General features: G+C 29.3%; 1 protein-coding gene across 2 annotated transcripts; it reads left to right on the forward strand.

Moving 5' to 3' along the window:
* The first annotated feature begins 6836 nt into the window (after window positions 1-6836).
* Window positions 6837-25220, forward strand: LOC107437391 (ras-related protein Rab-24). Of its 2 annotated transcripts, none has more exons than XM_043040919.1 (7): window positions 6837-7075; window positions 7380-7525; window positions 8572-8640; window positions 10349-10495; window positions 13382-13532; window positions 17765-17830; window positions 21140-25220. In XM_043040919.1, the coding sequence occupies exons 2-7, from the start codon at window positions 7412-7414 to the stop codon at window positions 21196-21198; spliced, it is 606 nt and encodes a 201-aa protein (XP_042896853.1). In that variant the 5' UTR covers window positions 6837-7075; window positions 7380-7411; the 3' UTR covers window positions 21199-25220. The 2 variants fall into 2 exon arrangements, with proteins under 2 accessions (XP_042896853.1, XP_042896854.1); XM_043040920.2 differs by having other exon boundaries at window positions 6854-7118; window positions 21140-22050.
* The last annotated feature ends 1757 nt before the right edge of the window (window positions 25221-26977 follow it).

The following is a 26977-nucleotide window of genomic DNA, read 5'->3' on the forward strand; positions in this document are numbered from 1 at the left end:
TATATATATATATATATTACTGAAATTTAACATTTCTTAGCCTTCTAAGGTGTTAAAGACGTTCATTTACTCTTTAATTTAACAACGATACTAAACTTGCAAAATAAATCTTCCTTTTTTTCTTTTTCTTTTTGAATAAATTTTTTATTTTCGTCGAAATGCTAGAGAGAGAGATTTATAGCCATAGTTTCAAGTTATATTATTTAAAAATTTTAAAAAAAATAATCCAAAATAAAAACAGGAAACGTCTCTAAAAATTATCCTCAGGGAGATTTGAGTAATCTCCCAGAGTTAATCAGATCTTCAGTAAAAATATATTATTACGGAAAAACATTATGTATCAAACTTTATTTGCTTAAAAATTGAAAAAGAGAAACAGAAACTCGTGGTAATAGGGAAGGATTTTAGAAAATTATGGTTAGTCGGAAGAGTTAGGGGTAAAACTATCCTCATGGAAATTTGAGTAATCTTTCCGAGTTACTCAAATCTTCAGTAGAAATATATTATCATGGAAAAAATGTCATGTATCAAACTTTATTCGCTTAAAAATTGAAAAAGAGAAGCAGAAACTCGTGGTTATAGGGAAGTTTCTTAGAAAATTATGGTTAGTCGGAAGGGTTAGGAGTAAAACTATCCTCAGGGAGATTCGAGTAATATTTGCGACTCACTGCAATCTTCAGTAGAAATATATTATTATGTAAAAATGACAAGTATCAAACTTTATTTGCTTAAAAATTGAAAACAAGAAACAAAAACTCGTGGTAATAGGGAAGGATTTTAAAAAATTATGGTTATTCGGAAGGGTTAGGGGTAAAACTAGCCTCATGGAGATTTGAGTAATCTTTCCGAGTTACTCAAATCTTCAATAGAAATATATTATTATGGAAAAAATGTCGTGTATCAAACTTTATTCGCTTAAAAATTGAAATAGAGAAACGGAAACTCGTGGTTATAGGGAAGTTTCTTAGAAAATTACGGTTAGTCGGAAGGGTTAGGAGTAAAACTATCCTCAGGGAGATTCGAGTAATATTTACGACTCACTGCAATCTTCAGTAGAAATATATTATTATGGAAAAATGACAAGTATCAAACTTTATTTGCTTAAAAATTGAAAAAGAGAAACAAAAACTCGTGGTTATAGGGAAGTGTTTTAGAAAATTATGGTTAGTCGGAAGGGTTAGGAGTTAAACTTTCCTCAGGAAGATTTGAGTAATCTTTACCTATTACTAAAATCTTCAGTAAAAATATATTATTATGTAAAAATGACAAGTATCAAACTTTGTTTGCTTAAAAATTGAAAAAGAGAAACAAAATTTCGTGGTAATAGGGAAGGATTTTAGAAAATTATGGTTAGTCGGAAGGGTCAGGGGTAAAACTATCCTCATGGAGATTCGAGTAATCTTTCCGAGTTGCTCAAATCTTCAGTAGAAATGTATTATTATGGAAAAATAGTCATGTATCAAACTTTTTTTGCTTAAAAATTGAAAAAGAGAAACAGAAACTCGTGGTAATAGGGAAGGTTTTTAGAAAATTATGGTTAGTCGGAAGAGTTTGGGGTAAAACTATCTTCAAGGAGATTTGAGTAATTTTAAGAGGGAAAGGTGAAAACTCAGAAGAATTCTTTAGTTAATTTGTTTAATTCAGTTAATTTAAGTGTTAATTCTTAAGTTAATTTTAGTAAAAATCAGAGAAGAGAGACTGAAAATCAAAAAAAATGTGAAAACCCTCAAAATTATGATTTTAGGAAGGTTTAGAGAAAATTATGGTTGTTAGAGGGGAGTTCTATCCTTGGGGAGTGGAAATATTTTTTCACGTATTGCTAGGTCTCAAAAGAGACATTTTATAAAATTTCAAACTTCTATTAGTTATTCTTTCCCGTTTTTTTTCGTTAAAATACTGAGCGAGACATGATTCAAGAGTTAAAAGTAATTATTTTCTTACTCGTAATTTTTCAATATAATTACTTTACTGTTGAATAGTAGATGCATATTTTGTAGGAGATTTCATTTAGTTTCCAGATGGATCATCAGAAGTTACTTATTTTAAATCAAAAAAAATAATAAAATTATTGGCAAAAAAACGAGATTTTTCCAGTTTTTTTTCTGAAAAAATTTCGTCGCATAATGCTGCTCAATGTTCAGCATCCCCCCCCCCCAAAAAAAAGGAAAAAAATATACGAAAAATAAAAACATCTGCTATTTTTCCTGGTAAAATCTTCTATTGCCAAGACCAGTGGTTCGCAAAAGATGCTCCGTAGAAGCCAAGGTTTTCGTGGAATGGTAACAAGGTTTCCGGTAATAAGGAAATAAGGTAATAAAACATTTAAAAAAAAACAGTAATGATTTTATATCTAATCAAAACAATCCTTTTATTACTTAATATTTCGGTTATTTTTAGGTAATTATTTATACAGTTATTCTTTTAATGTATTGAATAAATTACTTAAATGATTAGCATTTATAAAAGATTTGCATTAATATTCCCAATCAAACTTTTTGATTCAAGGAGGAAAAATATTAAAAATCAATTAATATATATTTCTTTGATAAGAATTCTCAGCATTTATGACAGTTCATTCAGCTTTCATTGTTCATTTTCATTTTAACAAAAGCCATAAATCTGCTAATTTTTTTTTTTTTTTCATTTTCAGCTTATGCATACGTTTAGAACAAAATCATAGCTTGACGCTTCTGACCTGTGAATTCAACTGACTAACATGAAATTTAATTTTAAGACTATTAATAAAACGAAGAAAAAATGAACATTAATGTTTTTAAAATAATTAGCAGTGTTTCTTTGGTTAGGTTTATAATTGCTAATGAAATTTATTTATTATTTCGGGGTTGATCGTTTAGGGTTTCGTAGCTGGAGAATATTGGAAACCGCTTGCATAGACTACTAGAATGGTTGAACCAGGGATGGGCAAACTTTTTTGGCCGTGGGCCAAAAATCTGGAGAAAAAAAATTTGGTGGGCCGAGTAAAAACTTCTGAAATAAAAATTCTAACTTCTGAAATAAAATAAAGTCAATTCATCATTGAACGCATGGCACTCTACATCAACTTTGCATTTTTTGGTTGCCATTTTGGGATTAAAATTGTTTACAAATAACTCAAAAAGGCAGTAGCCATTTCATACATTTAATAATTTCACCATTATTTTTCAATGACGTTGTATGTGTGCAGCCTTTCCATACGCTGTAAATTATGTTAGAACTCACGCCGGAAGAAAACCCGCTCGTTGGAACTTAAAATGCGTAAAGTCTCATGTGAAGTACAATTCACCTATATTAGATTCCATATGTCTGCTCCTCGAGAAAGACAAATACTAGTTGGAGCTAATCTACGGCTATTCTATAAGGGACTTTTGCTTTCAACATTTTATCAATTGAAGCTGTTAATACTAACTATTTTAATTAATTTATGTTTTGTAGAACAAAAATAGAGAAAGTGAAAAGTTAAAATTCTGTCCGCGGGCCGGATAAAATCTTCCGGCGGGCCACAGTTGGCCCGCGGGCCGTAGTTTGCCCATCCCTGGGTTAAACAGTTATAAATTATTTCATGAACAATTAAGGTAGCTAGGAATGAAGTTTGGGTTTGACCCTTAGATAGTAAAAAAAAAAATCTATTATGATCCTCGGTAGTCATTAAAATGAATAAATTTTTTTGAAGTAGTTTTTTTTTTTCTAAATTTTTTAACTTACTTTATAGATATTCAAGCCTCCAGTTCCTTTTTTCCTCCCCAAAACAACCTCAGATATGGAATATTCTTAATAACAATTTTGGATTAAAGCAGATGAGTCAGGAACCCCTAGTAAGGGGAATCTTCCAAGAAATGCCCCGCCCGCACCCGCGTTTTGTCAAAATTGTTTTTTAATATTTTTACTGTTTTTAGTTGTATGAGAATGGAAAAGGGTTCTAGAAGCTTGGATATCTAGAAAAAAGGCATTTGCATAAAAAAAAACTATTAAAAGTTTACATGAAAGTTATATGTTACATGATATAAAAGTTATATGTAATATGTTATTATAAAAGTTATATGTTTTTAATTTTCAGTTTGAAGAGGCAATCCCACCCCTAATAATCTCCTTCCCTGCTACAGCTATCCATGTTTTGGAACTTTTTTTGACTCTAATCCTTCAAGAAAGCGTACCTCCAGCTTTTTTACATTTTCAGAAGAAAAAATTTATTTTTTAAATAATCCCTTTCCCCCTTTGCTGAAACTTTCAACGCAAAAATTAGAAAGATTCACACTGCGAGGGCTTCCTAACCACTCATCTAATCCACTTTTAACCAAAATTGAAACCTTTCTTTTTTGGTTAAGGGCAAGCACTTGGGGCTATTTCCCATTGGCCTCAAAAATGCCAGAATTGCTACTCTCTTATCGTTACTCAGTGGGCACCTATGGCTAAGCCACGGCGGTAGAGCAGCGTAGCCCACGTCATACAACCACAAACCCGTTTATACGGCGGGTTACATTCACACAATCACACAGAAGAAAGGACATAGAACACAGAGAAAGAAAGAAACACCCATGCCCTGAGTGGGATTCGAACCGGCAACCATCGGCTCCGCAGTCAGGCACGCTAACCACTCGGCCACCTAGTCGGCCCAAAATTGTAACTAAATATTTCTCTTAGTAGTAGGCTTTAGGAGAAAAGGTATCTTCCAGCAGAAATGTGTAGAAATTACGTTTGTAAACTCGAAATAAAAATCTGAAAAATAATCATTCATGACTTTTCAACAATTTAAGGAGGAAAATCTACTTCCTTACTACAGCACAACCGCCTCTGAGTTTTCGCTCGCCACTCTACCCATCTTTCCATTGTCAACATTACTTGCGCCCACGGGCTCAAGCTCATATGAAAGAGTCAATTGTCCTCTTCGCGGACAGGCACTCTGTAAGAAACAGCAGTTCAAGTTCCTTACTACAGCTGTTCATGATTTAGAATTTTTCATCTCTCTAGCCCATATTTCTAAACCATGATTTGAGGACAAATCAGTAATGCGTCCTCAAAAACGTTTACGATTCTAGGACAGCCATACATATTTATATGGAAAATATTAATTTATATATGCAACAAAGCTTTCTTTTTGCTTTTTAATTAATAACTAACATCGGATGCAGAACCATCTTCATCAGACTTAATATCATTACTAAATGGTTTTGATTTTTTCTTATGATATTCTGAATTTGTTTAACACTCAAAAAATGAATAAGTTTTAGCATGGATTTCTTTTTTTTTTTTTTTTTTTTTTTTTTTTTTTTTTTTTTTTTTTTTTTTTTTTTTNTTTTTTTTTTTTTTTTTTTTTTTTTTTTTTTTTTTTTTGATTGTATTGGCGATGGCGATCGCAAAGCTCGAATACGCCATCTAGGGAGAGACCGGTTTCATGCCTTTGACCCTTTTCCCTTCCCTCTCCTCCTCTTTTCTGTTGTACAGGAGTGTAGTAGTACTATATTTTCCCCTTTCTTAATATTTTTCCTTTTTATTTAATAAAAATATTTTTCTAAATTTCCGTGATACTTTTCTTTAGAACTATGTTTAATGCAGTTTTCAGTTCCATATAGTTTTCCTACTTAAATGATTTTAATCTATAGGAAAATCAAGAGAGAAACTAACGTACTTCCTTCCTCTATGACTCTCCACACGCTAATGGGGAAGGCATGCGAAGTGTTACCATACGTACAGAGTTCTGCTCTACGCCACCTGCAGCCCATCTCGATTGCCAATTCTCTGTGAAACAAAATATAAAACATTCAAATCAAAATATAAAATAAAATCTGCATATTGCGGAATTTTTTCACATATATACATATATTTTACTGAATAGGAAATCAATTAGATGTTTTTGGACAATTCACGGACATTTGAGAACATATATAAAAATTTGAGTACATTTTCTCTCTTCAATGAGTCTTGAGGTAAGTAATTCGTTATTATTTTGTTAATTTATAATTATTATTATCTTTGTTTTATTAATTTGGTATGAAATTAATTATGTTCCAAAATTCAAGATTTCAAAGCATAAATAATTAAAATTTTGGAGTTTCAGCCTTCAAAGTTTCATTTTCAACTGATAAATAAATAAAGATTTAATAATAATAATATAATAATTAGTAATATCACTTTTAACTGATGCAAAAATAATGTTCGACTGATTTTTATAGGAGTTTGTGCATAATTTTTAATCATCTTCCTTTTATTTAAACATAAATTTTTGTGTGTATGCAAAATAATAATTTAAAAAAAATTATAAATTTAAAAATATTTCTTAATTGAGAAATATTAATTTGTTTTCTGCTACAAATGAACAAAAACTTCCTTGCGAGAGTATGTGTTTATACTAGGGTTACTAAAGTCCTTAAAAATTTAAAAGCCGTAGTTAATTCTCTCACTATCACTTAGGACAAAAATCATTCGAAAGTAATAAACCTGGAAGTCTTACATCGAATCTTAATCACTAGCGCCATCTGCACTTAACTTTACACGGTCAACCATCCATATTCTCTATTTAACTAAAAAAGATATTTTAAAAAGCGTATGAATGGTGGATGACTTTTCCTTTCTAGCAGTAGAAACGAAGTGTTCACTCAGTGAATGTGATTTACGATTTTTCAGTCACCGCTGAGAAAAATGAAGAACCTGATTGGTGGGTTTTAAGCGGAAAATATTTTTCATCAATCAGGCTCTCATTCTCTTTGGCTGATAATCAAGTGCGTAAACTGTATTTAGTGAGGATGGCTCTTTAATGCATACTCAAGTGCATACTCATGTGCTCATACGACGCATATGCGTCACATAAGCACTTGAGACAAAAGCTGGTCTCCAAAAAAATTATGGAATCAAAAACTTTAAACTGATTGATTGAAGAAAGAAATGACTCATTTGATTTAATTATAAACAAAGGTGGAATTTGCTTTCATTATTACGCATGTGAAACTTTCTTTTATGATCACAGTGTTTATCTTCTGGAAAATTGAAAAACACAAAGCAAGATTTAAGTCTAATGTATGAGTGAACGTAAATGTTTGTTTTGACAAAGTTGAAGGCCTTGACAGCCAGCTGATTTCAACATGTGAGAATAATGTTATGATTTCCCACTTCTGAAAACACTGATGGTCTCTTATTAATTTTTTTGAATGTTTCACTATTAGTACAATTTCTTAATAAATCTTTTTGATCTAGCAATTAATAAATCTTCAATGAATGCGGTTTTCATTAATTTGTTTTTATTTTTTTAATTTGTTGAATTTTATAAAACTATGAAAATGCTTACAAAGTGTGCTAAGTCTTAAAAATGTGCTTAACACCATGCAATAATGTTATCAGTAAAAAATATATGTTATTCAATCTTTTTAATTTTTTTTTTTATCTTCTAGAAATGAATGTCTTTTGTGTTATATAAGCAGACATGAGTAAAGTGGATGTTAAAATCTGTCTCCTGGGAAAAGAATACTCTGGAAAGACTAGCCTTGTAGAAAGATTTGTCTATGATCAGTTTATTGGAGAAAATTCATACCAAAATGTAAGTTTAGATTTTTTGCATACATCTTATAACTTGAGGATATTCTTTAAAACAGTGAATTGTTGCACTAGGGAAGATTTTCTAAATTCGGCCAAACTTTTGCAGTTACCGAACAATGGCATGCGAGAAATTATTGAAAAATAATCCAAGATCAGATAAACTTAATGGGTAAAACTTGTATCCACCTCCCTGCAAATCACTTTACATATTTTTTTTGAAGTTTTATCAAAGTATGAGAACTGGTCTGTTTTGGCACTTGGCTTTAACAGACATGAACTGGTGCTAGTATAGAAAAAATCTCCAATAGATAGATATATGTTGGACATTCCTGAGCATTTGTGTGGTGTACGGTATGGACATAGCCAAGTATTTTTTTAAATGTGTGTGTTTTTCCATTATAAAAAAGGCATTCTTCATCTATAAAGCTACTTTATTTTTGAAAAAATATTGAAATAATGGTTTACTTTAATAATTAGTCAAGCTTTGTTGTTTACAAAACAATACAAATCAAAATGAGCTGTGTCCACATAGTTTAGAGGAATCCTTATGTGATAAAAATATTTTTTTATTGTTAATTATTTTATCCTGTACAATATAACCTGTACAGCCAGTTGTATTTTTTTTCTTCTTTTTATTAAAAAGTGATTTATAAATCACATGTGTATAAAATCAGTCAGATTTGTTATCTGAAATGTTACTTAAAAATGATTACTTCAATTAAGAATCTGTTACAACTTGTGTAATATTAAAGCATTTACACCAAAAATATTCAAAAAATATTTATTTGAATTAAATGTTCAACAAATAGCTTATTATTTTACTCACAAGTAGTGCTCTACTATAGTTGTATGTTCTTATTTTTTGCAGTAAAAAACTTTTTAAAAAAAATCATTGTTTACTTTGTAGTCAATATCTTATATAATTTACTACCTCTTTAGTTCTGATATAATTGTTATGTTTTTTGGGGATCTAACTTTTTCATACAAATAACTAATTTAATCAGTTAAAAAAATTTGAAATTAATTTTACTCTTTGTTTTTTTATAGACTATTGGAGCTGCATTTGGTGCCAAGAAGATAGAAATTCATGGTGAAATTCTTACTTTAGGATTATGGGTGTGTATATAAATATTTATTTTGATGGCTATTGGTTTTTTTAAATGTTTTCTAGCTATTTTAGTCATTGTTTTTATTTACGTTTGTAAGAAATGAAAATAGATAAACTTTATTTATTTTAAATAACAATATTGCTACTAGCAAAATAGATTTGCTTTTTTTTTATATTTGGCCTTATTTTCTCCTTTTAAATGATTTTCTCAATATTTTAACTTTTGCTTAAAAGGAATTATTCATAAAATAATCAACTTCATTCTGATCAATGAAAGTACACTTATCACCAAAAATAGATCTCTATTTTTTAAAAAAGATTCAATAATGAAGTTTAGCAACACTAATCCAGGTTTCATGTATCAATATATTTCTATATGCTTGTGTTTTTGTATTATGTCTTTCATTAAGTTGGCACTTAAAGATACAGTACAGAACCCGTTATCTGGAAATCAAAAAACCGGAACGAAATTCAATAAATTTTCCCGCCATTTTTTTTAAAAAGAATTTTTTTCCTCATAAATTTTTTTTCCTCCTTTTTTGAAAGATGTTTACCTTACCATCATTTTGGAAATAATCATTAGTGTATTACTTCATCGTTTTTTCTTCTTTTTAAGATTATTTCTAACTATTTTTGTGTTTTTTAGTTGTGTTTAACAATAAAAAAACGGCTTTTTGCATCGATTCAGAAAACCGGAAAAATCAGTTATCCAGAATAGCGATGGTTCCGGATAATCGGTTCCCTACTGTATTTTGTAATCTGGGTTTTAAAATTTAGTGTATGTATGTAACAAACTTAGTAAAGTAAGCAAAAATAAATGGGCCACCCTAAATAACTTTTGATTTAATGATCGGATCTTCATGTTTTAGGACTCACTCTTAATGATTCGAGGGAGTGACCTCATACATGCTAACTAATTAGTGCAGACGATATTTTAAGCTACAAAATGAGACACAAAACCGTACTATCTCTGAATAAACATACAATTTTTTACATTGATGTAAATATTAATATTTGATGTAAAAATAGCTATAAAAATTTATGATACTATGTTCTCTTCCACACACTAAACTTCATTTAGCATTATAACTTAAAAAAGTTGTCAAATCATAACATATTTTTAAAAGACGCAGAAAAGAAAGTGTATTAAATTTTCAGATCATCAATATCATTGAATGTTGATTTCTATATTTAATGTAAAAATATAGAAAACTGTCAAGAAGGGATATATCTAGATATGAACTCAATTAAAGACACTTTCTTTTAGCTAAGCTGAAGAACACTTAGCAGATGTTTGCTTTATAAACATAAAGGGTTTTGATGTTAAATTGAAAATAAGGTGAAACGATGTTCCTTTTGCATGTAAACTACTCAATTACTTAACAGAAAATGGTATTCTCCTCAGAAGAAATTTGTCACAATAGAGAAAGACTAGTAATTTCTATGTACAATTTTTTTACCTTTAATATTCCATTGTAATCATACTCATTACATTGATTTTTTACTGTATCTTATTTCTTTTTTCAACTTGTGTCTTACCTTATGCTTTATATTTTACTTTTCTTATCGAAAAGATTTTATTTTCTTAATTTACCTATTAAAGTTATACCTTATTTTTGGTTTATAATTTTATTTAGTATTATTATTTTTACTTAGTGAGCAATTGAAAAGTTTAATTTTTTTATTTGTTTTTATTTAGTTATATTTTTTTAATAGGACACTGCAGGAAGTGAGCGTTATGAATCTATTGGACGAATATATTACCGCAAATCACATGCTGCTATAGTATGTTATGATGTTACAGATGCTAATAGCTTTGATAGAGCTAAGTTTTGGGTTGCTGAGCTTCAAAAAGCTGAAGAGGTAGAAATGATAGTTCTAATAGTTAACCTATAAATGTGTGTAATATATCCAGTCTAAGAAGACTAGTGATAAGATTTAGCCTAAATGTATGTCTAGCTCTTAAATTGAAAATATTTAAAATGTATTAGAAATTTAAATCTCGAATATATTAAAACGTCGAAATTGTAAAAAATTATTGATCTTAATTCTGACATCAATGTTCTTTATATATATAACACTTATCCACACAAGTACACTATCTATCCAAGAGATGGTTATCCCTTTCTTTTAAGAGATTGCAGAGAAAAGTTTCAAGTGATTTGAATCCTTTTACTGGGACATGTCTCATAAGAAAAGTAAATCAATCCCTCAACTGCGAGTTGTTGTACAAGGGATCATGGAGATTTGAGTTCCGCAATTTCGAGCATAATGATAGTAATGTATTCAATGTACAATGCAGTGTACAACAATGTGTACATGGCCACTTTTATGTCCCAAGCAACTTGATATAAAATCAGTTTGAAGCTGGTAGGAGTTCTCGTCACCATTATTGACAGAACTCTTGTTCTTCAAAATTATAGCTCAGTATTTTAATCACAGTACCATAGTGGCTTTTATAAAGCATTAAGTAAGCAAAATTATTAATCTTAAACTATCTGTGTTTTGAGCTCACCTAATATTTTTTTTAAGCATCATAGAGTGTAAGTATAAGTATATCCCCTTATTTATAGTAATTGAATTCTGTGATTACTACTGTAGTTTCTTCATAAAATTTTCATTCTGAATTTTTTAGCTAAAAAACGGTTAAAATTGTTGTTACAGTACTCTCAAAAATATGCATAACAGAATTGTGTAAATGCAGGGCTACTGATTTTTTTGCTTTTTGAGAAAATTTCTTTTTGTGGTAGCAAAGTTTGTTTCCATGCATATTTCTTTGTTTCATAAATTTGATTTAAAGTTATTTTTCATACCACTGCATCTAAAAGATTCAAGAATATATATGATACACCACTTTATTTCAGCTCTCTTGTTATGAGACTTTTAAAATTTTGGCAAAATTACCAAAGTAGTTTAGTTTTCAATTGTCTTCTACTCTAAAACATATTTGCCCCAAAGCACTGTAGTTGGCAGACCAGTAAATTTGTAAAATTTAGTAAATTAACTGAAGATTTTATCAACATTAAAATGTGTAAGAATTAAAATATCATTAGTAGATATATCATTAAAAAATTTCAATTTAGTCTTTTGGCTACAGTAATTTTAATTTTTTTTCTGTAAAACTGTTTTGTAGTTATTAATAGCTTAGCGAAAGGTTGACTAATTTATGTTTGCAAAATGCTTTTTTTATAATTTTCTTTTTAAATTTAAATCTATTAGGTCTGCAGTGCAAAATTTGTCTATTTATAGTTATTTTGTGATGATACTTGTTTATCATTAATCTCTTTGCTTTGTATTTTAAAATGTTAGTAACGTGTCATATCAAAAGACTTTTAATTCAAGAAAAAATCAGCATACCCTTGTTAATCTAATTTAACATGCATTTCAAGAAGATATTACATTTAGACATCTTATATTCAGAGACTGCCTAAAATTTTTATTTTCTGAATTGTGTATAGCTTATTAAAATTAATGCTATGCTGCTATTATTTCTTTTTAAATAATTATTTCTTCTAATACCATTCTGTAAGGTTGCTTTGTAATTTGAAATTTTAATAGAAATGGAAAAATTTTGCGCCTTTTTACAGGTTTTTTTTTTTTTTTTTTTTTTTTTGAGACGGAGTCTTGCTGTGTTNTTTTTTTTTTTTTTTTTTTTTTTTGTATATTTAAAGTGGTTGAAATTGAAGTGGTTGAATTGATTTCATAAAAAGGTTACATGCCCCCTTTTAACATTGACCGCTTCAATTTTACATTTAGGCATTTTATACTTGATTTAATACATTTGTTTTGAGATGATTTTGACCACCACTGTATATAAACAATTTAAGCTAAAGTGTAAGACCTGATAAGCGGGACTTGAAGTGATTTGAAAATTCAACAATTAAGTTTACACGAATTGTTATTTCGCTACCACTTTAAATATTGAGGGTAGCTATAATTCCAGGTTGGCATCTAAATATGTGGTAATGGACACTATCTGTGGTGTTATTGCCCATTTCAGGTACTCCAGGCATGTGTTAGAAAACTTTTTTTTAGTTGCTAAATAATTTTTTTCAAGCAATTTGAATGAAAAATGAAACCTTACAGTGCTTANTGGTTACCAGATTGTAATGAGTATACTTGTTGTTCCTTGGATCAAATGCAACATGTTTAGTTAGTACAAGCACATCACCCCCACACAGTGTGCAAACAAACATTTAGTAAGCCTATAAATTTTTAAAATATTCCAATATAATATAATTGGGTTAAAGTTAATTATTAATTTATTTTATATTAGCTTATTCAGGCTATTTAAAATGAATTTCAATTGCATGAATATCCAGATTTTGCCAGCTTGCAAGTTTAAAAAGAAAGAACTTAAAATAAGTGTTATCAAAGGAGTAACATCCAGTGGTCTCAGGTACCTTGGACCAATTTTCCCTATTCTACCCATGTACCTTGCACCAATTTTCCTTACTCTAAAAACATATTTTCTGAAGTATGTGAGAATTAGTTCACAAATTAGAAAATTATATTAACAGACAAATATATATTTCCCTCAAAACTTTTAAGATTTTTTAATTATATCTTTCTGCATAAGAAAATAAATAGTTTAAAATTGAAACTTCTTTAAAAATTCATTCAGAAAAAACTACTTTAAATACATTAACTGGTAGATATTTATTTTGAAAATTTGTAGTGGTTAAAATTATATTCAAAATGAATGACTTTTTTTAACTTCTTATCAGTTAATATATTTTTTTATTCCAGAAATGTCGTATATATTTATGTGGAACAAAAAAAGATTTAGTTGCAATTGACCGTAAGCGTCGAACTGTTGATTATTACAATGTTACTGATTTTGCTGAAACAATTAATGCTGAAGTATTTGAAACATCAAGTAAAACAGGAGAAGGTGTCTGTAAGTTTTTTTTTTTTTTTCTTTTNTTTTTTTTTTTTTTTTTTTTTTTTTTTTTTTTTTTTTTTTTTTGAAGGAAAAAAAATGTTTCTATGTTAATGTATTTTATTTCCGATAATAATTATTATGATTCTTTAATTTTGATGTAACCTAATTTTTGAACTAAACCCATTACTTTTGTACCCAGTTTGAAAAACCTCTGTCTTGATCTGCAACATTGTGGTAAGATTCTCAAATTTATCTGTGTGGTGCATTTTAAATTATTTGTGTTCAAAAGTTGCACATTTTAAACGCTAGAATATGTGATTAAAAAACAACTGCACTACTACAAGAAAGTAATTTGAGATAATTAAAGTGTTATTAGTTTGTAAGTTTTTTTTTACTTTGATAACAACAAATTAAAATATAAAATAATTTTGATTTCAATTATTTTTATTTTACTTAAATTAGTAAATATTACAAGCAAAATTTTAAAAAAAGAAGACTAAACACCAGGTAAGTTAAATGAAGTTTAAAACATTCTGAACTTGAAAAATTTTGAGTTCTAAAGTTATTATGCATTTCAAACAATATTCTAAAAAATAAAACAAAATGTAAGAAATGCCTGTAAAATTTCTGGATCCCATAAACTCAGAGGTTTAGCCAAAACTATGTCACACTCTTACAAATTTTTGTTTAATTCCACTGTTTTCAAATAAAACTAAATTCTATTTATTTTTTGTGTGTTAGTGTGGTCTGTGTGAGATAAAAAATATGAAGAAAATACAGGAAAAAATCATTATTTTTAGCTTAACATTGATTTGTCGACAAAAAGAAGGGGAAAAAACTGTAAATATTTATTAAGTTTGGGTTAATTTTTCTGCAAGGCTAAAATAAATCTGTGATGCCCACCACCATGCCGATTCTGCTACTGAACATTTTTAATAAAATAGGTTGCGAATATCTTTGTACAGAAACATGTTCTATAACTTTTTCTATCTACTGACTGAATTTGTATTCCTATAATATTTACTAAAAAATTCTTGCTAGCTTTTAGTAGCATCCCATCTATGATGAGCTATTCCTATATAATATTTTTTTTCTCTTTTTTAATTTCTATTGCAGAAACTTGCATTTTATTTCCTTTCAATTTATTGTATTTTTTGTGTCTGATTCTATTGCTTCTACTGATTTTCAAATGTATTAATTAATTTTTAGTTATATTTACATGTTATAAGTCTGTATTTTTAGTAAAAATATTTTTAGATTAGTAAAGATATTTTTAGTAACAAAACGTGTTTCTTTTTTCTTTGATTTTAATTGCATGCTAAGCACCAGGGTTGTTATAATTTAAACCAATTAATTAAAATCAATATTTAGATTAATTTTATTTTGTATTATTAGTCGAAAGAATATTTATTTAATATATTTGTCCTAAACTAGACTGCTGATTTTGATAAATCTCATGAACAAAAAATTTTCTAAAGGGCACTTTCTGTAATTCATTGTATTTTATCAATGTTTTTCATTATGATGTGGCACTTATTTTGAAATATACAGTATTGTGAAAACCAACAATTTTAGAAGTTCAACTATATGAAATTTTTCCATATCTAGAATTTGTCAAAAATCGAGTCTGGATAGTTAAGCTTTTATTATAATAGTCTTTTATTACAAAAGTCTATTATTTTTTTAAAAAATAACTTTTTAAAAAAACAATTTTTGTGGCAAATTCATGTTACAAAGCATATTTTTTTTCTATGAGTCTCCAATTTTAGTTAACAAAAAATTATGATAGATAATGCTGTAAGTTTCTTCTACTATTTTTTCCATTGAATTTTGTAGTACAATACTTTTCCCTCCTGTTACGTTGTGTGATTGTGGCTGGTGATAAGCATTTAAAAAATATTATAATAGGATTTTTAGTTGTTTTCTTTGATTCACAATTTTATTACTTAAATCTTATTTATTACTAATAAAAGTTTTGCCCTGGGAAAAAAAAGAAAGGTGAAATGCGATAAGTCAGTAGTTAAAGTCACTGAGCTGCTATTGTGAAGGATTTTATCCTCAGTGGCGTCTTAGAGCCTACCAGCTTTAGATTAATGGTTACCAGATTGTAATGATAGAAATTTTCATTCTATGCATGTTATAAATATTCTTTTGAATTACTAATCATTCACTTTTATTTGATGATCTTGTCTTTCTTTCTCATTGAGCCCTATTTCCCTCTTCCCCAATGCTACTAAAGTAGTGTGTGGGGGGTAGGAGTTATTGACAATGCTAACCTTCATCTATCAAAAGGTACCTCAGGATTGAATCAAGTTATCATGTCTTATATACTAGTGAATTGATGTTTATTTTTCGTAGTAGTAGTTACGCCACAATACTCCCCCACCAGAATTTTATCAGGGATAGAATTCGATGAACAGATACCACTAGTTGCTGTACTTGTGACAGACCAGGATAGCTGGGTTAAGGTCGCCGGGTTTTCTTAGTGCTGAATGTGAGAGCTGTATTAACTTCATGGTCGTAGTCACTCCTGGGTTGCCATTAGCAGTCAAGTGTATGCAGGCTGAGGTTGTGTATGATCGAGACGAGACTGAGTGGCAACAGCATGAAGAGGTGAATGATGTCGCAGTCACAAGTAGCAAGTCAACTGTTCAATGTGGACCATCCATCAAAGTAGGCGTGACCAGATCGAAGTGGGCGTTACTGTCAAGATAGGCGTGTGTTCGTATTACGTCCGTAAGTCACCAATGGGGGGGCGCGGAGTTATCGACAATGCCAACCTTCATCTATCAAAAGGCACCTCAAGATTGAATCAAGTTATCATGTCTTATATACTAGTGAATTGATGTTTATTTTTCGTAGTGGTAGTTACGCTATAAGTGCTTGAGTAAGGCATCTTCTCTATGCTTCTCCTCACTTCCTACTTATCCACCCTCTCCCAAAAAAAAATTTTTTTGAATGGGAAATTACTTTTTATTGCATCATAATGTGTTTTTCTTTTTCTCTGTGGCAGCAATTATCAACAAAAATGAATAAATGTAGTAACAAAGAGTGTTTTAATTTTTATTTTGCCTTTCTGTACCCTTATCTTACTTTTAAAAACATTTTTAGTTTCTCTTATTAAGGAGTAAGGACACTGAGCCTCCTATTTAAATAGATGAGGAATGACAGAATTATCCCTTAAATAGAGAGTTTCCCATATTTAGGGTGGTCCTTAATGGGAGGTGCTACTATATTTCAATTGCACCCATTTAATTTTATGTTTACTTGAACACAAATACTTTAGTTCTGTATGTTAATAGTGTATTTAAATTATAAAAATTGTTTCTCATGAGTTATTTAGGATAATTAATTTTGTAATGTTTTCTTGTTTAAATGAATCTACTCTTCATTTGATATTGAGCTGACAAATCAGAAGAATGTTAATCTTGAATAAAAAGGAGCTATGATTGCATTTATTCTGTGATTAGTTTGTAATAATTAACAATTTTCGAAGTTTTAAGTATTTTAGCTTTAATGTTGCTGTTATTAAGTATATTAATGTTACATGAGTATTATTATAGTATTTAATCAGAGATATTTTTGGTAAATGTAATAAAATCATGATTTTTACCAATCCCATTCAGCATAAAGCCTTTCTTTAAAATAGAAATAATAAATTTGATTTTTAATATTCAAATATAAATATAAATTTTCAGATTTAAACTATAATTATAAACCAACTAATTTCTTCTCAAGAAACTGTTAAAGAACAGTGTAAACTCCAAAATATTAGATATTTAGTAAAATCGCTCTAGATTCCTAGTCTGTCCTTGGCTTGTGTTGACTGATATAAATGACCCCACAGATCATGAGTTAAAGTATCATTAACGACTATCCAATGTAACATTCTGTAGTTTTCTTCTCTGTGTAACTACAGCTTAGCTTTTTTTCTTCTTTTAATCAAAAAATCTATAAAAAGTTTCTCTTAATTTTTTATTTGATATTTGCTAGTCATGTCTGGTTCGAAAATAAGGTTACAAAGTTGATAATTATGAGGAGGATATTTACTATATTAATGAGCTATTTGTCATTTTGTAATGCTAAAAATATTATATAGTTTGAAATCACTTGTGTCTGATAGAAAATAGTATGTTAATTTTTCTCATTGATATTTTTCAGAATAAACTAACTTAGGTAAATTATATAACAGCTTCAATTACTTAATTTGTAGCTTTTTTCCTGTATTATTTTTCTTGTGTCTTTAGATGAGCTGTTTTATAGAGTTGCAGAAAATTTCTTAAAAGAACGAGTGGTTGAAGATAATTCAAATGGTATGATTCTTATTGAATTTAGTTACTTTATAAGATTTATTGAATTAAAAAATATTTAAAATATTCTTTTATGGTGAACCTCATTAAAAGAATATGATTCATTATGCTAACTCTCTTCTTTTTTTTTCATTATTAAAAGTCATCATTCCCTAATAATAATTTTTATCTCAAAATTATTTTAAAACTTTATATTTTTTAAATATCTATGGTCATTTTTCATAAAATGGTTACTCAGATCTGGAGTTTTATTTGTTGCGATCAGAAACTTGGTTTTGTCTGCATTTATAACTAGTCCCATCTCCTTCGCCGCCCTCTCAAGCGCTACAAAAGCGTCAATGACTGAGCGTTTTGTTCTTTCAACTATGTCGATATCATCCGCAAAAGCGAGTAGTTGGACAGTTTTTTGTAAGATTATTCCATTTGTGTTGATACCAGAGTCTCTAATGGCCTTTTCTAAGGCTATGTTAAATAGCAGGCAAGAAAGGGAATCACCCTGTCTCAGGCCTTTTTCGGTGAAGAATGTTTCAGAGAGACTTGACGAGATTTTTATTCTGCACGAAACTCTTTTGAGTGTCATTCTTGTGAGGCTGATTAGCTTCTTTGGGATGTTAAACTCCAACATAGCCTCAAGTAGTTTTCCTCAGTTGATGCTGTCGTAGGCAGCTTTAAAGTCAATAAATAAGTGGTATGTGCCAATGTTATACTCTTTGGTTTTCTCCAAGATCTGCCCGATAGTATGCGATTGGTCAGACGTTGTTTTTCCTTTCTGGAATCCGCATTGGTAATTTCCAATCATTCCCGAGGTGTAGGTCCCCAATCGCTTGCATAAAATAATGGAGAAGATCTTGTACGTAATATTTAGAAGGGTAATTCCCCTGTAGTTTCCACATTCGAGTTTATCACTTTTCTTGTATGTAGAGCAAATAGATCCTTCATCCCACTCAGTTGGCATTTGTTCCTTTGTCCATATACAACAAATCAAGCTATATATAGCTTTGTTTAGCTTCGTTTCGTCAATTTTAAAGAGTTCGGCTTTTAAGCCATCAGGTCCAGCTGATTTATTATTGTTTAGCCTCCTCAACGCTATTTCCATGTCGTAAGGAGTGGGTGTATTATGTTCTATGGCTTCACCTTCAGTACTCTTGGTTGGCAGCATGTTACAAGTGTTTAGATCTTCTCTATCTCTCCCCCTTAGTAAATCTACGAAGTGCTCACGCCAACGGGCTAGATCTTCATCCGGGTCTCGAGTAAGTTCTCCGTTTTTCTTCTTACAGGTTATTGTTCTGGGGTTGAAGTCTGCTCTGACATTGTTTATCAGTTGGTAAAATTTTCTTGCTTCCTTTTAAGTTTTTAAGTTTTCAATGTCCTTATATACCTCTTCCATATATTCTCGTTTCTTCATCTTATGAATTCTTTTTTCTTCTCTTCGCAGTTCTTTATATGTTTCTTCTGCGCTCCTAGTGTAGCGTTTCTGGATCATGGATTTATACGCTTCATTCTTCTTTTTCGTAATGGCACAGCATTCTTCATCAAACCAAGAGGTGGTTTTCTTACCTTGCATTTCTGGTATTGTTTTTTCAGACGCATTAATTATGGTTTGTTTAAGAGACTGCCACGCAGTCTCAGTTTCGACACTTGATTCAATCTTGCTTTTTAGTTCTTTTCGGTACTCTTTCATTACCTCTGTCTTCTTTAGCTGTTCAATGTCAATCTTTTTGTCGTTATTATCTCTCCTTTTATGATAATATCTATTTACCTTGTGACGTATTTTTGAGGCTACCAAAAAGTGATCGGAGTCCACATTTGCACCGCGGTATAACCGAACGTCTTGAAGACTGCTTCTGTGTCTTAAATCAATAAGTATGCGATCTATTTGATTTTGGGTTAGTCCATCTGGGGATCTCCAGGTAGCTTTATGTATGTTTTTGTGTTTAAGAGTTGTACTCCCTATTACCATGCTTGTAGAAATGGCAAAGTTAATAAGTCGGATGCCATTTTTGCTTGTCTCTTCATGTAGGCTTTCATTTCCAGCAAATCTGTCCATGTTTGTATCGTGGCCAATCTTCGCGTTGAAATCGCCCATGAGCAGTTTCACATCATTTGAACAGCATTCACTTTGTGTCTTTTCAAGAAGGTCATAGAATCCATCCTTAACTTCATCCGCCTTGTCCACCGTGGGGGCATGGGCACAAATAATTGAGATATTATGCATTCTTCCTTTGATTCGTATTCTGCAAATTCTTTCGTTCACTGGCTTAAATTCAATAACTTTGTCTCTGATTCTTTTGTTGACAATGAAACCAGTTCCAAATTGGTGTAATCTGTCGTCGCAGCTATAGTATATACTGCAATTTCGCTTGTCCATTACTCCACTTCCCGTCCACCTCATTTCTGAACAGCCAGTACATCTAATTTGTACTCCAAGAAAACATCAGTTAGTTTTTTCACTGCACCTCCTCTATATAATGTTCTAACATTCCATGTTCCAAATATCATGTCCGATTTCGTACCAGGTTGTCTACAAAGTGCCGGTCCGGAAGTTTTTCTTTGAGTTTTCTGAATCGGTAGATTTTTTTATGAGGCAAAGGGATTGGCCTTGTGCTCAACCCATTTAGTCACCTTTTACGACACGCCGGGAATACGTTGGTGCAATTCTACCTCGGACACCACACGGGGGAACTCTTTACTATTATGTGCTATATTTTGCCTTGTCTTGTAAAAGAATATGAATATAAATAATTTTTCTACTCTTCAAAGTTCCAATAATCCACTATTTATGAACTTATAATCTTGCTCTAGTTATCAAAATTTCACTATCTTTTAGTNGTTCCAAAAATCATGTCCGATTTCGTACCAGGTTGTCTACGAAGTGCCGGTCCGGAAGTTTTTCTTTGAGTTTTCTGAATCGGTAGATTTTTTTTATGGCCTTGTGCTCAACCCATTTAGTCGCCTTTTACGACACGCCAGGAATACGTTGGTGCAATTCTACCCCAGACTCCACACGGGGGAGCTCTTTACTATTATGTGCTATATTTTGCCTTGTCTTGTAAAAGAATATGAATATAAATAATTTTTCTACTCTTCAAAGTTCCAATAATCCACTATTTATGAACTTATAATCTTGCTCTAGTTATCAAAATTTCACTATCTTTTAGTTGTTACTTTGTATAAAACTTAAGAAATAATCTTATGTTGGGTTATCCAGATGTATGTAACATATCTATGTTTAACTCATTATTTGAAATTTTTTACTCATCTTATTATTTTGGTGTAAATTTGAAGGAGGTGTAACTTTTTTTTTCTTTTTAGGATTTGGATTACTGTCCATCCAAGAAAATATACACAATAAGAAAAAATGCTGTTTTTAAAGTATTTTTAGCTGTAAAAATGACTTTTTTCCATTCATTCTTAATGTGTTAGTAACAAATAGCTTGGTCTTATAACCAAAAAATGCTATGTTCATCAAAAAGCTCAATTCATTCCTCTTAAAACATCATGTACTGTTTTTGAAAAGTATCATATCATCTAATGTGTTCATTATACCTCAAGTATATCATAGTGTATTTTCAATTTTTGTGCTTTTATGTAATTCATTCTCTTTTCTTGAACATGTACTTGCCTGATTGCAGGCGTATCTTTTCATCTCAAGCATAAGTTTCAGTATTCAGAGGTTTTAACTAAAACTTGCAAGATTTTCTTCATAAATTTCACTTAGTGCCTTAAAACCATAAGTACATAGTTTAAATACTTAGTGAGTAGTGCCTTAAAACCATAAATTCATTATTTAAATACTTAGTGAGAGTCTCTATAACAGATACCTTCCAGGACGGCAGCAGACTATTTTTCATCTAAGTTTTCTTTTTACTTTGAAAAAGCAAACAAAACACTCTGGGGGAATCGCTGAGACTACTTTTTAAAACATCTCTAAACTTATTTCAAATAAAATTAAAAAGCTGGCTTATGAATGCACTGCTAAGAACATGAACAAAAAGTCAAGATTATTTTTCTGTTACTTGATTACAGACATGACTGTATATGGATTTTTTGTTATCATTGGATATATTTTAGTATAATTATATGAAATTCAACATACATTTGAACAACATAAATTTTTTATATATTTGGACCTTATATTTACAAAATTTGCTACATGGATGTTGAATGATGCTGAATTTTTATGATAATAATTTCATCTGACTATATTAAGGCTGTAGGCAAATTTGAATTTGTGAAGATAGTGCAGCAAATTCATTCGGTAAATTCTGCTACCAGGGTGAGAATTTCTTTAAAGATGTGTAGAAGGTGCTATATTTTTATAAATGTAAATAAAGGTGTTTATAACATAGTATTTAAAATTATATGAACGATGGCATAGTATTTAAAATAAGTCAGAAGCATAGTTTTTTTAATTCTAAAGGTAGTTGGATTATTGCCTACGAACAAAATATGTTAGAACTATGCATGTGTAAGTTTTAGTTTTTAAAAACAAAAGGTAAAACAAAGAAGAAGAAAAAAAAATTTTTTTGCAAAAAATTTGTTACTTCTACTTGCTGTAATGCAACCATCTTCCAAGTAAACTATATAAACATTAATATTTTACCTTTATAACATTCAAGGGGTTCATAATGTTATCCTGACAATTTTAAGCATTTGGCTTGCTAAAAACACAGTTTAAAAACTACGTTTTTAGATCTTAATTGAGCTTTGTGTATGCGCAAAAAAAATACTAATTTTGACGAAAATAAATTACATTATTAGTACCGTTTTTGTTTTTTAAATTTTCTACATATTTTTTATAATACATTTTATTATTTTATACATATATCTAAGTACTACTATAATGAAAAATTTAAACTGTTTTTCTTTAATAAGACGTGATGACATCTGTTATTAAAAATCTGTATGTTTTTTATTTTAATGTTCTTTTGGTTATATCTTGTATGTTTGTATTTTTTTTTTCATCATTTTGAAATCTTTCATTTTTGATATGTTACTAATGCATTTTCAAAAATGTAGACAGTTAAATATTGCTAGAATCAACTCATACAAATAATCTGAGTGCAATCTTCTCTAATGACAGTCATAGCCAAAGCTCACTATCATATTCCTTATTTGCATTGAATATGAGTTAGATATCTACAAAATTTCTAAGAGCTGGGATCTTTTTCTGTTCATAGCCAGAATTTTTTTAATGAAAATTAGATTTCTTTTTACTTTTTATGAAATTACATTAAAACTATAATTATTTTCAATTTAATATTATTTAAAAATGTAGTGATAAGAAGTATGAAGTACAGTCTTAAAAGTGGAGACAAATATACTAAATAAAATCACTTTTAATACCTGCATTAGTATTCAAAAATGAGCTTTAGCTCTTAGATAAACATTAAACAAATATATATTTTTACTAAAGCATTTCGATTCAAAGGCTGAAAATGTCTGCTGCTTGAAAAATCAATATTGATTTTTCAAACGGCATGACAATAAGAATTTTTTGACCCCTGGCCAAAGCATTTTTTTTTTTCTGTTTAAAAATTTGAATTTTTTTTCCTTTCTCAAAAAAAATTAAGTTTTTTTTTCAGAAAGTCTTATATGACTGCTTGTCATATAAGACTTTCATATAAAATAAGACATTCTCTGGCCATTTCTAACTCAGGAATTTTTTTTTCTTTTAATTTGAATTCAAAAATGAAGAACTATGTGAGTAAACTGCAATAAATTCATTGTGTGGATTGATGACTTATCTTTGTTGATAAAATAATGCTTTTAGTTGCAATAACTATATAATTGGAATTTTTATTAAATAACTATAAACTTTTTCTTATATTTTTTACAGTACTGTGAGGCTTGAAAATTATTTAGATATATATTTCTGCCTGAATGTATTTCTTACTTTTATTTTTTATATTGTAATTGTTTTAACTCCTAGATAAGTGCTAAATTTTCTCTCCATTTAAAATTATTGCTATTTTAAGTTTTAGATACATTAAAATTGTTTCTATGTTTATGTAGTTCTGCTCATTTCAAAGGCATTTCACATTTTTAAGTGAACTTACCTTTAGCTAAATTATTTAATAGGTTTTATTTTAACCATTGTATTCATTTTAATGCTGTGCTTTTCATTTGTTTAAATTCTAGCCCAAATCTTCAGTTGGAAGGAAATTTATCAGGAGTTACATTTTAGAAATTTATTCAGCTTAGAAATGTATACTAGTTCAATACTTACATCGGTATTTTCATTTTATAAAAGTGGTAGCTTTATTAACGTAGCTGCAGGAAATCAAAATGCTGTTCTATTTTAGCTGTGATACTACAGTAGCTTGATATCAAATACATATGTATATATATATGTATATTACTTTTTTTTTACATATTGTATTACTGTGTTAATCAGAGAGGACAAAAAGCTAAGTGTATATTGGTGAATATTGTTTTTGAGGTTTTAGTTTTATAAATATTCTATAATTTTTATTTGTGTCTTATAAAGTTACTGAAGTAGGATTGCCAAAGATGATAGTAATTGTGATATTTCATGTTCTCTAAAAAAAACCTGTTGTTAAGAAATTGTTTTGTTCTAAAAAACGAACTATGTGCCAATGATATTTGAACAAAACTTAACTTTGATAAAAGCTATTGAATGTTTATATGTATTCTAACTTGAATTGCATTTGAAATGGTTAGGCTATGTTTTATCCTTTAATTACCAAATAATTATTCTGTCAAGCTCTGTTCAACTCTAAATTTGATTAGTTTCAAAGTTATTAATTGAGTATGTAAAAAATTATGCAAGTGTCTTGCTGGTTTAGGCGCACTACCTTGTGATGTTCTTGTAACTATTTGGTGAAAATATTGCATGTAAATTTTCTTTTTCATAATATTTTATCTGTTACATATATGTAAAGAAATGTTATCCCAAATCTTTTTCCCCACATTAATTATAGTTTTAAACCACTTGTGCATATTTAAACTAGGATCACTACTGGATCTAATAGACGCAATATTCTAAATTCATTATTGTGGTCTATAGGATCTGATTCTCCCAAATGCAAAAATCAAGCAAGCACAAAACTGATCAAATATATACACAATGTTAAGTGTAAATTATTTGTTAATTAATGGTGGGATATGTTTCCTGTCCCAGATGATTATAGAAAACCCAGATACCTCCCTTTGTAAAATTACTTCTGAAATTTATTATAGTAACTACCGGTGAATTCTTTCTAAATTTAAAATTTTTTGCTATCAGAAATCATTGTTGAGACTGTGTGTATGGAAATAAAAAACTTTATAAGATATATTTTTTAAAAATTTATGTATCATGTAGTAATTACTTACAAGTGCCTTTGTCTGTATTTTTCTTACCTATGCAAATAAAAAAATTAGCTGTGTACTTCATGTCTTATTGCTATCAATACTCTATAAGCTGCTTTTTATGTTCACATTCCTATTTTTTATTAAAGCAATTGCTAAAATTAATATTAATATGCATTTCATTCATTTTAGCTGTATAAAATAACTGACAGATTTTAACTCTTATCGTTTGATAGCCATCTTTGTGATTTTTTTAATAGAATATGCTAAATCAAAAAAATGCTCTATAAGTAGAATATTAAAGTATACATGCATTAAATTTTAGAGCTGTTTTGCAGTTTGAAATATGATGCTAATTTTTAATGTGATGCTTAGTGACTTAATTAGTTCAGAAAATTTGGTTTAGCACCAACAAATTTTTTTTTCATATTTTGCTTTAATATTGATATCTCACTACTTCTATATTTGCATTTTCTGAACAATGATTTTTATTAAAACCAAATTAAGGTTAATATTTGAGCAGCACCAAAAAAATTTTCAATGACAGAGGCTTAGGGCATTTAAACAATGAACTTCATCTGTTTTTATCAATCTATATGTTAGAGTCACTGTTACAAATCTGTTTTACATATTAGCCAAAACTACTGGTTATTTAAATAATTGTTAAAAGTTTTCTATAATTTGTTACGTGAACTGTAATGTAAGTATAACCTCTTAATAATCATTTAGTCTGATAAAAAATAAAACCACAAAACTTCTGAGAGTATTCCATTCTGAATACTGCTGAGTGTAAACTTTTTTTCTTATGAAATACACGCTGATCTTCGATTTTTTTTTTCTCACCTTGTGCAACTATCAGAATTATAATTGTAAAGGCTATTATAAAGGAAAGCTATCAACTTTGTAGTCACTAAGCATAACTAATGTCTTTCTTTTATCACCATATTTACTCATCTAATTACAAAAAATTTACTTGAGCAAAAATTAAAATAGTGAGACTTATGCGTTTTATTAATTTCTGGTTTACAAAAATACATGTACTATAAACAGGACACATTGAGTAACATTTTTATTTTATTTTACCTTCCCTCCCAACTGTCGGGCTGTAACATATCGCATTTAAATCATTATTTCTTAAATAACTTCCTAAATTTTAAAATTATGATTCCTTTTTAAACTGTTCCACACCCCTGCAAGTCTTTTATCACCCTTTCTAGAAAAAATAATTTGTTTTACGGTATTAAAGTACAGTAGATCCCGCTATAATGCTCTTGTCTTGGATTTACCCGAATAATCTAAATGTTTGATTAAAAAAAAAATTCGACGTAAATTAACAAAACAAGTACTGTTGGGAGGACTTTGATAATAAAGCAAACAATAACAATTATACTTCTACTGCCACTGTTTTGTTCTACTGCACACAAAAAATTGTCAAAGTTCTCAATCGCCATTACTACTCCTAAGAATTATATATTTATATTAATATATTTATTTTGGAGATATAAAAAAACTGCATGTCTGAATAACGATATAACGAGTTTCTATTCAAAGTTTTTCGTATCATCTTTCCGTGTTTAAAAACTAAAAGCAGAGCATGAGACTTTGCCAAAAATTTCGCAGAACTCCGTGTAAAGTTCGCGGACTTCCGCAAATCAAAAACTTATAATCCGACGAAATTTTCACTGAGTTTCACAGTATAAAATTTCAATTTTGAAACTTTCGCAAAATCCCGAGACGTTTACATACACGTGATTCGTTAGCCATTCAGTGGAAATCCGCCAATTTGATTTGGGAAATATTCGCCATTTTGGATATTAGAAACTGCATCGGAATCAA

This window comes from Parasteatoda tepidariorum, chromosome X2 (genome assembly GCF_043381705.1).
Source record: "Parasteatoda tepidariorum isolate YZ-2023 chromosome X2, CAS_Ptep_4.0, whole genome shotgun sequence".
Classification (NCBI taxonomy): domain Eukaryota; kingdom Metazoa; phylum Arthropoda; class Arachnida; order Araneae; family Theridiidae; genus Parasteatoda; species Parasteatoda tepidariorum.

What these genes read in the sequence shown, in the direction of transcription:
- LOC107437391 (XM_043040919.1), top strand. Translation starts at nt 7,412, where the DNA reads ATGAGTAAAGTGGATGTTAAAATCTGTCTCCTGGGAAAAGAATACTCT. An exon ending in GAGAAAATTCATACCAAAAT is followed by an intron (nt 7,526 to 8,571) that starts GTAAGTTTAGAT and finishes GTTTTTTTATAG; the next exon opens with ACTATTGGAGCTGCATTTGG. An exon ending in TTCTTACTTTAGGATTATGG is followed by an intron (nt 8,641 to 10,348) that starts GTGTGTATATAA and finishes TTTTTTTAATAG; the next exon opens with GACACTGCAGGAAGTGAGCG.